The 15,437-nt window shown below is 41.7% G+C and overlaps 1 protein-coding gene across 16 annotated transcripts in view; it reads left to right on the top strand.

Moving 5' to 3' along the window:
- Window positions 1–447: 447 nt before the first annotated feature.
- The window catches only part of GPHN (gephyrin), a 539,113-nt gene continuing 524,123 nt past the window's right edge, over window positions 448–15,437 (top strand). For 4 of the 16 annotated variants that reach the window (XM_034769383.1, XM_034769378.1, XM_034769380.1 and 1 more), the window contains exon 1: window positions 449–608. In XM_034769383.1, the coding sequence (XP_034625274.1) occupies window positions 545–608 (64 nt within the window). In that variant the 5' untranslated portion in view covers window positions 449–544. Of the gene's footprint in view, window positions 609–15,437 lie in introns of all 16 variants that reach the window. The other 12 variants (XM_034769385.1, XM_034769387.1, XM_034769382.1 and 9 more) reach the window with 6 other exon arrangements.

The following is a 15,437-nucleotide window of genomic DNA, read 5'->3' as shown; positions in this document are numbered from 1 at the left end:
GGAATGCCGGTGAGTACAATACAGGCGAGTGCTGTAAGTATATTATTTGCACAGGTCAGGCAATATACATTGATAATCTGCAAACATATAAACTGCGGTGCTTTCTGGCTGCCCTGAATGACTGGGCACACGCATGAAATCTGTCTCTGACTAGGCAGCGGGCAGCGCAGAGTCAAGCCAGCCCGCTGACAACACCTCACTGCAAATCTATGCCTCGGCGGTAGATTAATGCTGCTTGAGTCCGGCGCCGCAGGTTGGTTGTCTCGAGCTCATTCGCCCCCGATTACCCCGATCACCGCTTCTCGACTCACTCCCTTTGCCCCCTCCCGCGCTCACTCTTTACGCTGGCTCCGCCTCACGCTAGCTTCGCCCCTCCTCTTCACGCTGGCTCCCGCCTCCTCCCTCAGGCGAGCTCCGCCCCTCCCCCGCGCGGGCTCTGCCTCGCGCTCCTTCCCTTCCCCCCTCCTCCTCGCGCTCGCGCCGCTCTCGCGCTCCCTTTCCCCCCTCCCCCCTCCCTGTCAGTGCGGTGGCTGCGCTGGGAAACATGGCGTCGGAGGGAATGATTTTAACCAACCACGACCATCAAATCCGCGTCGGGGTCCTCACAGGTAACGGGCTGCAGACGGGCCCGGTGTGTGTGTGGGGGGAAGAGCCGGCAGAGGGTCGGTGCTCGCTGTTAGGCCGCCCCGCGGGGCGTCCCAACGGCTGTCGCCTCCCGTGACGGCGCCGCCGCGCGGGGCGCCACAGCCGCTCGCCAGTGTTTCTGGGCCCAGGCCTGGGCTTGGGGGCTCCGGCCAGAGGGGCGGCCCCGGCTCCCGCGGCCGTGCGCGTGAGACCAGGGGAATGGTTTGGGCGCCGCTGCCGCATGCGGGCGGGCTGCTCCGCGCTGCACTGGGAACTGGCCCGTAAATAACCTGAGCCGTGGGGTGGGGGAGGGGGGAAGAGCCGGAGATGGCCGGGCCCCGGGATTGCTGCAGGTGCAGTCGTGCCTGGGCTAAGTGTCTCTTCGGCCAAGCCGAGCTCAGGGGAGGCAGACCTGCAGTTCTCACCCGGGCGGGAGGCGAGCTCAGCTAAGCTTACGCCCCCGGGGAAATGCCTCTGAGCGTGGCACGCACGGCACAGGAGGCACCTTTGCAGTGACTCTCTCCCTTCCCTCCTGTGTCTTTTACATCCAGGAAAGGGGGAGCGCGCCTGTGTGTGGGCATGTATGGTGCCACTGCTCATAGCGCACGGATGATCCTTTAATAAAGTCATGGCACTTGACATGCTATTACTGTAAATAATGACTTCTAGATCCATAGTATGTGTTGCAGCTTCGGGGTTTATTCGGCTTTTGAGGTTGTATGGTTGTCCTGATGTAGTGTGGAGATTCAGGCTCCTGAGTGGGAGACGCACGCCTAAAGCCCATGGGGTATGCCTCTTTACGGAGAATAAATCTGGATTTGTGGGTGCAAAGATACTTGAGACATTTATTTCACGTCCAGTTCAGAAAGCTTTTAGCAGGAGTTCGAGAAGGGGTACATGTTAATGAAGAGCTGTTTTATGAGCACATTGACGAGTCCATAGGTGTTCAGGATGGAAAGGGATAAATTAGAAGGGGGAGCGAAGAGCTAATTAGAGTGTTATTTATTGAGCTTGATGATGATAAATAAGAACAACCCTATTTCTTCTCTTTTTAAAAATGGATTGTATTTGTCTGTGTTCTTGTCGGTCCCAGATATTGGATGAGCGTGTGTTCTGCCTATGAATGTCCTACTGGAAGCTCCCTTGGGTAGGGAAGCGAGTCTGAATGTGACATGTAGAGGGAAACCCCCGAGTCTGATGGTGCGCTGTTCTTTCCTCCTGGTGCTGAAATTGCCAGGCCACTGACTTTCACCAGCAGTACCCACCAATAGAATGAAAGGGTTAGAACAGGGACAGGAATTTCAAGCCTTACTGCAAGATTATTGTGGCAGAATATAAACGTCTAGAAAACTCCACTGTAATAGTAATAGAAAAGTAAATCTGTAGCGTTGGTTTCAAAATTTAACGATCAGATCATTCATAATGGCATAAGTGGTTTGACAAAGTGTGAAAGTCAAATTGCAGGAGTTTATACCTTTCTGTTTGTGTACCCTAGGACACAAACACAATTTAATTTTATAAAACTTAAAGTATGGGGGGAGGAGTATGGCAATTATAGAATATTAATTGCATGTTTTGTACATTTTTATGTAGCTTGGATTTTTCTCCATGTTGATTGGAGATTTCTGGTAGCTGGCATATTTCTTTTAGAAACTAAAAGTCTAAAAGTTTTTAGTTCTTGTACATTTTAAAGAAATGCAATATAAGCCATAAGTGATGCAATAATCTCTTAAACAATTGTTTCAGTGGCTTGAAATAACCATCTGATATCACTAAGATCTGTTCTCTGTTACATATCTGTGATTATAATTCCTGTCTGATTATTAAATTCTTATACTCGTTACCATAAATTTGTGGTTCCATTGAGAAGAGTACAAGGCCTGTCTTTAAAAAACAAACACACATATCCTTGTTCCTTAAATCCATGATTTTGAATTAAATTATTGAAGGTTGCACTAAAGTGTTCTTTCCAGTGATGAGAGATGGTTTATGTACTTAATAATTTTTAATAGCCCTTTGTAGTTTAGCCAGTGGACTTTTTACAGACTTCCAGTCAGAATTTATACAAATTTATTATTTGAAAATAATATCATTGGCTGAGCTTCATTCTCTTCTCTGTGGTGTTTCCTGTTTATCCATTGAAAGCTAATATTTGCACTATGAGGGTTTTTGTCCTCTGGATGTATTTGTTATCTTCTCTCCAGCTGTGAATTCAGCAAATATAGTATGTGGTCTATTGAAATTTCTCATAAAAATGAACTAGTAATTGTATGTTGGCTAATTTCTGAAAGAATAAGAGTAGGAAGAGAAACGTTAAACAAGCACTATTTTTCTAGCTTAGTCTTTCAGATTCATTCAGGAATTAGAAATCAGATAATTAATTTAGCATGGGCTTTTTAGCTTTCTAATTAAGATTATATCTATATATTTGTTTCATTATCACTGAAGTAGTAAAAGTACATATGTGTATGTTTTATCAGTACAGGCATATAGACTTATATTCCTGTCACACTTTGAACTGTACATTCAGAAATGCTATATTGCATAAAGAATAAATGATTATTGTTCCTTTAAAATGGTAATCAAATAGAATTTAAATGTATGGTAAAAAGTAACTGCTGTATATTGATTTGTCAGGAAAAAAGGTTACATCTAGTTCAGTGATTGATTTTTATGTAGTAGTTACTAATAGATGTATTTTACGTGTCCTACCTGTTTTGCTTATTGTAGATATTGATGGTTGTTCAATAATAAATTAATTAATGTCAAGTGAATATTTTCTGCCTTGTAACGTGAATCAGTTATGTTCAAATAGGCTTTTAGAATAACTTCTGAAAGTGATCATGGTTTGTATATCTTCAAGTGTGTGTATTGCTACTTTTAACAGTTTGCTATTTAAAAGTAAATGTTATTTTTAACCTCTCTGTTCTTAGTTTGAGTACTGCAACAATTTATTACAATAGAAATTTAGAATGTAAAAAGATTCTGCTGTCTGTACATGTGAAAGCATATTTCACGTTGAAATTCAAAAATATACAGAAAATGATGTCTTGATATCTTAGTTTTATTTATTGCAGTTAATGCAGCATATACCAGAGTTGTCAAACTTTTTGTTAGCTGGAGTCACTAAGAAGTGGGTATATACAGAAGCCACCGTCTCAAAATCCAGGAAGAGTGTCTTTGAAATGTAGACGTGTATTGTGCATTGTACAATACTCAAAAGCTGACTTTCATATTTTCATTCACATTTATTGCTATGTTTTTATTCAAAAAGCTACAGCCTTGACCCTACTCACAGAAATATGAACAAGTCTAAACACTATTGATAAAATACTGCCCTAGTTTATTAGTTCTGTATTTCCTATATGGATAGGAAACCTCATTAGCTAATGGATAGATAATTGCTTTCTAGTTTTTGTACAGTGTGCATTCCAAGATGTTTCTCAGTGTAAAATTATGCAACTTTGAAAATATCAAATAGTGTGCCACTGTTAATGCTGTGTTGAAGTTAAAGAAAGTGATCACACAGATTAATTTCAAAATTTCAGTTTCCTACTTCATCTGTGTATTTATGGTACACATTGAACAATAAGTCTTTATATTTGCTGTGTTCTTATGAGGATAATACAGCAATTAAAAGGTCCTCATAGAAACATAGCACTGGAAGGACCTCGAGAGGTCATCTAGTCCAGTCCCCTGTACTCAAGGCAGGACTAAGTATCGTCTAGACCATCCCTGACAGGTGTTTGTCCAACCTGCTCTTAAAAATCCCCGATGATGGAGATTTCACAACCTCCCTAGGCAATTTATTCCAGTGCTTAACCACTCTGACAGGAAGTTTTTCCTAATGTCCAACCTAAGCCGCCCTTGCTGCAATTTAAACCTATTTTCTTGTCCTATCTTCAGAGGTTAAGAACAATAATTTTTCTCCATCCTGCTTGTAACAACCTTTTATGTACTTCAAAACTGTTATCATGTCCCCTCTCAGTCTTCTCTTCTCCAGACTAAGCAAACCCAATTTTTTCAATCTTCCCTCATAGGTCATGTTTTCTAGACCTTTAATCATTTTTGTCGCTCTTCTCTGGACTTGCTCCAATATGTCCACATCTTTCCTGAAATGTGGGGCCCAGAACAGAACACAATACTTCAGAGGCCTAATCAGTGTGGAGTAGAGCGGAAGAATTACTTCTTGTGTCCGCTTACAATACTCCTGCTAATACATCCCAGAATGATGTTTGCTTTTTTTGCAACAGTGTTACACTGTTGACTCATATTTAGCTTGAGATCCACTATGACCCCCAGATCCCTTTCTGCAATACTCCTTCCTAGGCAGTCATTTCCCATTTTGTATGTGTACAACTGATTGTTTCTTCCTAAATGGAATACTTTGCATTTGTCCTTATTGAATTTCATCCTATTTACTTTAGACCATTTCTCCAGTTTGTCCAGATCATTTTGAATTTTAATCCTATCTTGCAAAGCGTCTGCAACCCCTCCCAGCTTGGTATCGTCCGCAAACTTTATAAGTGTACTCTCTATGCTATTATCTAAATCATTGAGGAAGATATTGAACAGAACCGGACCCAGAACTGATCCCTGCGGGACCCCACTCATTATGCCCTTCCAGCATGACTGTGAACCACTGATAACTACTCTCTGGGAATGATTTTCCAACCAGTTATGCACCCACCTTATAGTAACTCCATCTAGGTTGTATTTCCCTAGTTTGTTTATGAGAAGTCATGCGAGACAGTATCAAAAGCCTGACTAAAGTCAAGATATTCCACATTTAGTGCTTCTCCCCTATCCACAAGGCTTGTTACCCTGTCAAAGAAAGCTATCGGGTTGGTTTGACATGATTTGTTCTTAACAAATTTTCCATGCTGACTGTTATTTATCACCTTATTATCTTCTAGATGTTTGCAAATTGATTTCTTAATTATTTGCTCCATTATCTTTCTGGATACAGAAATTAAGCTGACTGGTCTGCAATTCCCCGGGTTGTCCTTATTTCCCTTTTTATAGATGGGCACTATATTTGCCCTTTCCAGTGTTCTGGAATGATTCTAACTTTGTCCAAGCAGGAGAATCCCTTTCAGGGAGAATGGGCTAGTATAGCTCTGTTGAGCATGAGCTTTGGCTTCACTAACATTCAGCGCACCCGGTGGCTTCCCTTGGAAAAATAAAAATAATATGTAGGAGAGATGGAGTGAAATTGATCAGTTTTAGACAAAGATTGCATTTATGTATTTTTAATAGAACTACTTATCTGAAACTGTGCTCCTTTCCGCACCCCTCTTCCCCAAAAAATCAGCATAGACCAGGGGTAGGCAACCTATGGCACACGTGCCGAAGGTGGCACGTGAGCTGATTTTCAGTGGCACTCACACTGCCCGGGTCCTGGCCACCCGTCCAGGGGGTTCTGCATTTTAATTGAATTTTAAATGAAGCTTGTTAAACATTTTCAAAACCTTATTTACTTTACATACAACAATAGTTTAGCTATGTATTATAGACTTATAGAAAGAGACCTAAAAACATTAAATTGTATTACTGGCACGCGAAACCTTAAATTAGAGTGAATAAATGAAGACTCGGCACACCACTTCTGAAAGGTTGCTGACCCCTGGCATAGACCAAAGTTTTCACCTTCATCTTCCTGATCTACATGCCTGATATAAGTAGTAGATCAGTTACCACTGATGCCAGAATGTCATTCGGGACATCAATCCTAAGAAGATTTTTGAATGCAAGGATCTTGATTAAAAAAGGAAAGAAAATAATACACACAGTGCCTAGAGAGAATGTGATCATGTCCTAAAGTCTCTAATCAGTATTAGCCCATTCTGCATTGTGTTTGGCAATGGCAGTCATATCCTGTGACCTAACCAAAAGTGGTACCATGGCTGGGGCTATTACTTTGAAGTAGGAATCCTTAGTTGATGAGCAAAATCCCATCTCTTCACTTGGTGCAGGAGCCCTCAGCCTTCAAGCAGAGTACCTGAGCAAGAGTCAGCTTCACTGAAGTAAGTGCTAAGTGCTATTTAAATCAAGATGCATTTCAACCTCTGTGCAGCAAATGGGTAACACAGACACTGGAGTTGTCTAATACCTGTGCCAACCAGAACATCTCCAAATTTTGCAGCTGTTTCAGACATAAATCTCATGCTACTGGTTTTGGAGCTAAAGATTCAGCTGCCTCTGCCCCCATCTTTTTTACTATAGTGGCCAAATCCTCATTACCAGCCTGGAATACTATTCCTAGAAACCTGAAGATTGAGAAACAGTTGTTGCTCTGACTAACCCATTGAGTCCGTAATTATACCCTCCTTCTCTCAAAGACAGGTTCACCTTCATTTCAGCAGCTTATGGTATGGTAAACTTTTTTCCCATTGATTTTTCTCCTAGAAATATTTCTGACAAAAAGGGCATGCCTGGACTCTGGGTTGTCTCTTCAGTTTCAAGTTGCAGCCTTAAGTACTGTCAAAGGTAAAATTGGTAGCTTCTCATTATGGTCCCTCTTATCAAAAAGCTGCATTTGAGCAGCCACTTATCTGAAACCTAGATTCAAGTCAGTGGCTCCTCCAAGGGCCTCAGATTTGTCTTGAAAGGTCTTTGTTCTCCCCCAGACTAATTGCCTATATTCCCATGGACTTACAGATCTTTAAAAGAATGCTCCTTGTATCCATCTTTTCTGTTAAAAGAGTAGGGTTTAGGCCCTTATTCATTTTTGCAGAGGGGTCTTGCTAAATTCATGGAATGTACTGCTAAGTTCAGTTGTGAAGTGAGAAAGTTAACAAAAGCCCATAGGCCTTGCCTTCTTCACTATGCATTTTGCAAGATAAAAACTGAACATCTTCAAAGGTTTGCAAAAGACGTGCTCCATCGTATGGAACTTGTGAAGAGTGTGGGTTTAAGTGATGCCATGGGATCTACTCAAGTAGTGAAATACTTTCATGTAACTCCTCTCACTCTGCCTCTCACTCTGCCCCTCCCATACATGGAGTCTTAGGTTTCATGATTAATCACTGAAAAGTCCAAGTAATGTAAGAGTGAAAAAATATTTTATTGTCATAATGGTTTATTATGATTGACTTAGACTAAAGTTCTCTTCTCTTAAAGGTATGTGTTTTAGGGCCTGTTCCTACTGCTATTGGGATAAAGGGAAAAACTTCCATGGACTTCATTGGTAACTCATAGGTCTTGTCGGCACTGCACTATAGTGTGGACTAAAGGGGTGTTAATTGCAGAGTGCACCAAAGTGTTGTACTCTGTCTGCCCCATGTGGACACTGCTGGCACGAACTAAAAGATACCTAATTCATGTTAACGTAATCCTGTTTGAAAGAGGACTAACTAGATACCTTTAGGTTCATGCCAGCAACATCCACAGGGGCTAGTTTTAGTGCAATACTTCGGTGCACTCTGCAGTTCACACACTCATAATCTGCACTGTAGCATAGTGTAGACATAAGCTTAGTTATGTACTTTCAGAGAGCAGCAGCAAGACATTTGTAGTTGCAGTCCAGGGGTTGAAGTGACTAACTACAAACCTAATTTAGCTGCAAATGTAAGTGGCCTACATATGCCAACAAACTTCAGTGTTGCTCTCTGGTGTTCTACAAAATGTGTAAATATATTTTAGTGTGTATTTCTTATACAAATGACATTGAAGTGTTTGGCAGACATGTAGTACACTACTACAGCATGCTGTATATGTATCTTAAATTGAAGAAAATTGGTATATTTCAGAAATAGGATGTGATTGTTTAGACTTTTTAGAGGGTATCGTGATTATGCAGAAGAGGGGAGTGGCAAGGAGGCACATGAAACCTTAACTTCGGCATTTCCTTGACTTTTAGGTACTTAACTGCATGATCTTAATAGTCTAATATTTTTTTAAATAATGGTTGTATTTTTTTTAGAATTTTGAAAACTATACATTACTTGGAAATACAGATTTTAAAAATTTTATTTGTGATCTTATTTTGATTAGACTAGAATGTGACTAAATTAAACAGATGTACAAATGTAGCTGATGACAAAAGGCAAGGGAAATAGAACCACAAGGTACCATTTCAGGGTGATTCAGTTGTGGTCTGTGTTTTAATAGTTAAAACTGTTGGTCCACTGATTAAAGATTACTGTTTCAGTGTATACTATGCAATACAGACAATATAATGTACTTTCTGCGCTTGTACTGATTGAGGAAAAAGTATGCATATATATTAAGCAACATCTTAAATTAAAAAACACAGTAAAAGCACTAAAAAAGAGCCACCGTGGCTTAACAACCATGTAAAAGAAGCAGTGAGAGATAAAAAAGCATCTTTTAAAAAGTGGAAGTCAAATCCTAGTAAGGTAAATAGAAAGGAGCATAAACACTGCCAAATTAAATGTAAAAATGTAATAAGAAAAGCCAAAAAGGAGTTTGAAGAACAGCTACCCAAAAACTCAAAAGGTAATAACAGAATGTTTTTTAAGTACATCAGAAGCAGGAGGCCTGCTAAACAACCAGTGGGGCCCCTGGACGATAGAGATACAAAAGGAGCACGTAAAGATGATAAAGTCATTGCGGAGAAACTAAATTAACTCTTTGCTTCAGTCTTCACGGCTGAGGATGTTAGATTCCCAAACCTGAGCCATCCTTTGTAGGTGACAAATCTGAGGAATTGTCACAGATTGATGTGTCACTAGAGGACGTTTTGGAATTAATTGATAAACTTAACAGTAACAAGTCACCAGGACCAGATGGCATTCACCCAAGAGTTCTGAAAGAACTCAAATGTGAAATTGCGGAACTATTAACTATGGTTTGTAACCTGTCCTTTAAATTGGCTTCTGTACCCAATGACTGGAAGATAGCTAATGTAACGCCAATATTTAAAAAGGGCTCTAGAGGTGATCCCGGAAATTACAGACCGGTAAGTCTAACGTCAGTACTGAGCAAATTAGTTGAAACAATAGTAAAGAATAAAATTGTCAGACACCTAGAAGAACATAAATTGTTGGGCAAAAGTCAACATGGTTTCTGTAAAGAGAAATCATGTCTTACTAATCTATTAGAGTTCTCTGAAGGGGTCAACAAACATGTGGACAAGGGGGATCTAAGTACATAGTGTACTTAGATTTCCAGAAAGCTTTTGACAAGTTCCCTCACCAAAGGCTCTTATGTAAATTAAGTTGTCATGGGATAAGAGGGAAGATCCTTTGATGGATTGAGAACTGATTAAAAGACAGGGAACAAAGGGTAGGAATAAATGGTACATTTTCAGAATGGAGAGGGGTAACTAGTGGTGTTCCCCAAGGGTCAGTCCTAGGACCAATCCTATTCAACTTATTAATAAATGATCTGGAGAAAGGGATAAATAGTGAGGTGGCAAAGTTTGCAGATGATACTAAACTGCTCTAGATAGTTAAGACCAAAGCAGACTGTGAAGAACTTCAAAAAGATCTCACAAAAGTAAGTGATTGGGCAACAAAATGGCAAATGAAATTTAATGTGGATAAATGTAAAATAATGCATATTGGGGGGAAAAATAACCCCAACTATACATACAATATGATGGGGACTAATTTAGCTACAACTAATCAGGAAAGAGATCTTGGAGTCATCGTGGATAGTTCTCTGAAGACATCCACGCGATGTGCAGCGGCAGTCAAAAAAGCAAACAGGATGTTGGGAATCATTCAAAAAGGGATAGAGAATAAGACCGAGAATATCTTATTGCCCTTATAGAAATCCATGGGACGCCCTCATCTTGAATACTGAGTACAGATGTGGTCTCCTCATCTCAAAAAAGATATACTGGCATTAGAAAAGGTTCAGAGAAGGGCAACTAAAGTGAGTAGGGGTTTGGAACGGGTCCCATATGAGGAGAGATTAAAGAGGCTAGGACTTCTCAGCTTGGAAAAGAGGAGACTAAGGGGGGATATGAAAGAGGTATATAAAATGAGTGGTGTGGCGAAAGTGAATAAGGAAAAGTTATTTACTTGTTCTCATAATATAAGAACTAGGGGCCACCAAATGAAATTAACGGGCAGCAGGTTTAAAACAAATAGCTTCACACAGCGCACAGTCAACCCTGTGCAACTCCTTGCCTGAGGAGGTTGTGAAGGCTAGGACTAGAACAGAGTTTAAAAGAGAACTAGATAAATTCATGGAGGTTAAGTCATAGAATCATAGAATCATAGAATATCAGAGTTGGAAGGGACCTCAAGAGGTCATCTAGTCCAACCCCCTGCTCAAAGCAGGACCAATTCCCAGCTAAATCATCCCAGCCAGGGCTTTGTCAAGCCGGGCCTTAAAAACCTCCAAGGAAGGAGACTCCACCACCTCCCTAGGTAACGCATTCCAGTGTTTCACCACCCTCCTAGTGAAATAGTTTTTCCTGATATCCAACCTGGACCTCCCCCACTGCAACTTGAGACCATTGCTCCTTGTTCTGTCATCTGCCACCACTGAGAACAGCCGAGCTCCATCCTCTTTGGAACCCCCCTTCAGGTAGTTGAAGGCTGCTATCAAATCCCCCCTCATTCTTCTCTTCTGGAGACTAAACAATCCCAGTTCTCTCAGCCTCTCCTCATAAGTCATGTGCTCCAGACCCCTAATCATTTTTGTTGCCCTCCGCTGGACTCTTTCCAATTTTTCCACATCCTTCTTGTAGTGTGGGGACCAAAACTGGACACAGTATTCCAGATGAGGCCTCACCAATGTCGAATAAAGGGGAACGATCACGTTCCTCGATCTGCTGGCAATGCCCCTACTTATACAGCCCAAAATGCCGTTAGCCTTCTTGGCAACAAGAGCACACTGTTGACTCATATCCAGCTTCTCGTCCACTGTGACCCCTAGGTCCTTTTCAGCAGAACTGCTACCTAGCCATTCGGTCCCTAGTCTGTAGCAGTGCATGGGATTCTTCCGTCCTAAGTGCAAGACTCTGCACTTGTCCTTGTTGAACCTCATCAGGTTTTTTTCTGCCCAATCCTCTAATTTGTCTAGGTCCCTCTGTATCCGATCCCTACCCTCTAGTGTATCTACCACGCCTCCTAGTTTAGTGTCATCTGCAAACTTGCTGAGAGTGCAGTCCACACCATCCTCCAGATCATTAATAAAGATATTAAACAAAACCGGCCCCAGGACCGACCCTTGGGGCACTCCACTTGAAACCGGCTGCCAACTAGACATGGAGCCATTGATCACTACCCGTTGAGCCCGACGATCTAGCCAGCTTTCTATCCACCTTACAGTCCATTCATCCAGCCCATACTTCTTTAACTTGGTGGCAAGAATACTGTGGGAGACCGTATCAAAAGCTTTGCTAAAGTCAAGAAATAACACATCCACTGCTTTCCCCTCATCCACAGAGCCAGTTATCTCATCATAGAAGGCAATTAGGTTAGTCAGGCACGACTAACCTAATTAATGATTATTAATGATTATTAACCAGGATGGGTAAGGAATGGTATCCCTAACCTCTGTTTGTCAGAGGGTGGAGATGGATGGCAGGAGAGAGATCACTTGATCATTGCCTGTTAGGTTCCCTCCCTCTGGGACACCTGACCTTGTTCACTGTTGGTAGACAGGATACTGGGCTGGATGGACCTTTGGTCTGACCCAGTATGGCCATTCTTATGTTCTTATGTTATGTTCTTAAATTGCCATATTTTAAAAAGTAATTTTATGAAATGGGAGGGTGGAAAAACACTTGCATGACTAACCTGCTTGTACCACTAAGTAATTTGCTAGTATCAGGGTCATGTCATGCAAACATACTAATTTAAGTTAAAAACATTAAAAAAGTTATCTCCAAAATGGTAACTTCAGGGCTATTTTATTGACCAATAGGCAGCTAGGTTATTTAAGAAAGTAGAATTACAGTATTACTACTTTCTTGTCCTTACAGAGATTTCCCATTCATCAGCAATAGCAGTAAAGTCATTCTGGTTAATTTGACTGTGCCGACAAGTCTTATGGGTTGGTGTATCACCGGCATGCTACTTTGTTAGTAGAAGGACGGGGAAGTGACCTTTACTGTTCCTCTCTGCATTCTTCCCATATTGTGCCCATGTGGCAGCAGAGGATCACAGCTGTGTGACTGCTGTTTCTTAGAAATAGTGCTGCTTCTGTGGAGCAGTAGTGTCCAGCTAGAACTGGATCAGCTTAATTCTGGTAAAGTAGGAGATAGGAGGAAGGCTCTACTTGCAGTGCTGCACACCTTAGGGGAGTGTATGGATGAAGGGCTGTGCACCTTTGAGGATCACATTCTATCTCCTGCTGAAGAACTGACCCAGGAGGGTCCCAGAATGACACAGGAACAAGTTGGGGAGTGGGCAGAGGCCGGGTGGAACAGGTGGCTCCTCAGCTAGGAGTGGATTGAGGCAAGGCACAAGGACAAGTCCCACAAGGGTCAGAAGCCTCCCTGCATAGCCTCTTGAAAGGACATCAAATCACCCGGATAAATGGCTGTAGCTGAGGCTGTGGAAAACAAGTCCCTTTCTACCTATACTGCTCAATGTTCTCTTCCTCCCCTCACAGGATTTCTACTGTGAGAACAGAGAGCCAGACCAGCCCCCCAAAGCCAGGCAGTTGCTAACAGACCAAAAGGCCCATATTGTCCATTCCTTCCTTCTTTCCCGTCCCCCCTGTATGGTACCCATTGGAATCTTCAGAGGGACATCTCTCCCTCTCAGAATTTGACAAATCGGGAAATAAGAGCAAAAAGATTTCAGGAAATAAAAAGGGTTCATCTGCATCCATATCTAATAAGAGGAGGAAATGGTGGGATGTGTGAGAGAGATCCCTTCTTCTACCAAGGGTTTTCCTAAAACTAGTCTCCAGAAAAGCAAGGAGCAAGAAGTGTAGGCACGTCTCATTTTCCTTTCTTTCCTCCATCTCTGATTCCCTTGTTTGCAAGTTGCATAAGCATAATAATCCCAAAAGGGACAAAAAGAGTCTAAGAAACTGTTAGGGTTTTTCAAAATCTGTTTCACAGGAAGATGAGCCCCTAAATAAGTGTTGCAAGGAGGAGTATTTTGAAACTATTCTTAAGAAGCTAGTCAAGGGACTAGGTATTCTGCTGGACGATTTCACCCAAAGGAGGAAGCACTGGAGGAGGTGGAGAAGGTGTGCAGCAGGGCCATGGTCAAACGTATATTTCTGCTCAGGATCAAAATCAGATCTATATATCTGTCTATATCCTCTTCTGGAGAACACGCATTTGGGCAATGGGGGTAAAATCCTGCAGAAACAAAGCATCTAGAAAGTGTAGCTAAGAAACACTATAATGTACACAAATCCAAATCTGACTGGTTACACTCCCTAAAATGGACTCAGAGCCTCTCTTCTCTGATTAAGATATGGCAATGCCAGTAGAAGGAGAATTTCTCCCGTGGAACATGGAGGTAGGAACATATCAGAGGAGAAATTTTGAGGACGCCTCATTGTCCTACAACTGTTACCTCCACCTCTTTTACTAGGGCCATCATGGCCTGGATGAATTTTCTCTCTGATATGATCACTCTCAAGATTACAACATCTTTTGATCTGGGAGCCGTACTGAGAGATTTACTCAGCAGTGGCCTTCATGACATTCACTCCAATTGATTGACAGATACAGTGCAGGAGTAGTGGGTGTAACTCAGCACCATGTCACTAACTTCGGCTAAGACTATAGAAAGAGACCTTCAAGAAAAACGAATGTGAGTCAGTGGACTACACTGGAAGTTAGCCTATAGATCAAGCAGCAATTGAGTCCTCTAGTAAAGCAAAAAAAGAGTTTGTTAGCCACAAAGACATCCAGAGAAGATTCCATATTATTCTGTAGATTCTGGAACTCCTTTTGCTGCTATTCAGCAAAACAATACAGGAATGATAACCAACCAGCAAGAGGTAGTTAGAACAAGCCAAGAGGCTTTGAGGGGTCAGTGAGACTCCACAGAGGAAACTTTGCCTCCTCCAAACAAGCATAACTACAGGGCAACCCCATCCAGTGTGGGTCCTTAGAAAGAGAGCAAGCTGCAGGACTTCTAAAAGGTTTGGAATGCCTGTGTTTGACAGATGGGTCTTTATATATAGTTATGCTGGGTTTCACCTTAGAATTAAATGCAGTTCTGAAATTTGAGATTTTTTTTTTATATCTTCTGCATTATCCAATCCATTGGAGTATGAGATGGCTATAGATCACCTACTTCTGCTTGGAGCAAGAAGCTCAGGGACTCCATGCTTTTCCTAGTTCCCTAGTGTTCTGGGGAAGGCAGGACTGTTCTCAACCTGAAATTCTCAAAAACTTTTCTATGGAAGCCAAAGGTCAGGAAGGTGACTTAAAGTCCACCTTAGCAGTGACTGATGAAAAGGACTTCCTGACATTAATAGACTTGAAGAAATGCCTACCTATGTGTTCCTATTCAATCTTTCTAGAGGAGATATCTCCAGTTTGCACATGACTAGCATTAGCTCTACCCTTTAGCCCGGCAGTAGATCCAAGGTGTTTCCTGAACTGCTGATCATTGTTTTACCATTCATTGGGCAACAAGGGGTTCATGTATGCCTATTTTGGATCTCCTCATCAGTAAGGCAAGAGCAAAGTACTACATTTAGAAAGGAAAAATCCAGCACACCAATACAAAATGGGGAATAACTGGCTAGGTAGCTGTACTGCAGAAAAGGCTCTGAGTGTTATAGTGGATCACAAATTGAATGAGTCAACAGTGTGAAACTGTTACAAAAATGTAAATGTTATTCTGGGATGTATTAATAGGAGTGTCATTTAAGACATAGGAGGTAATTGCTTTTGGGCACACACTTTAAGAAAG

This window comes from Trachemys scripta, chromosome 4 (genome assembly GCF_013100865.1).
Source record: "Trachemys scripta elegans isolate TJP31775 chromosome 4, CAS_Tse_1.0, whole genome shotgun sequence".
Lineage (NCBI taxonomy): Eukaryota > Metazoa > Chordata > Testudines > Emydidae > Trachemys > Trachemys scripta.
This window is presented reverse-complemented; position numbering and strand designations above follow the sequence as displayed.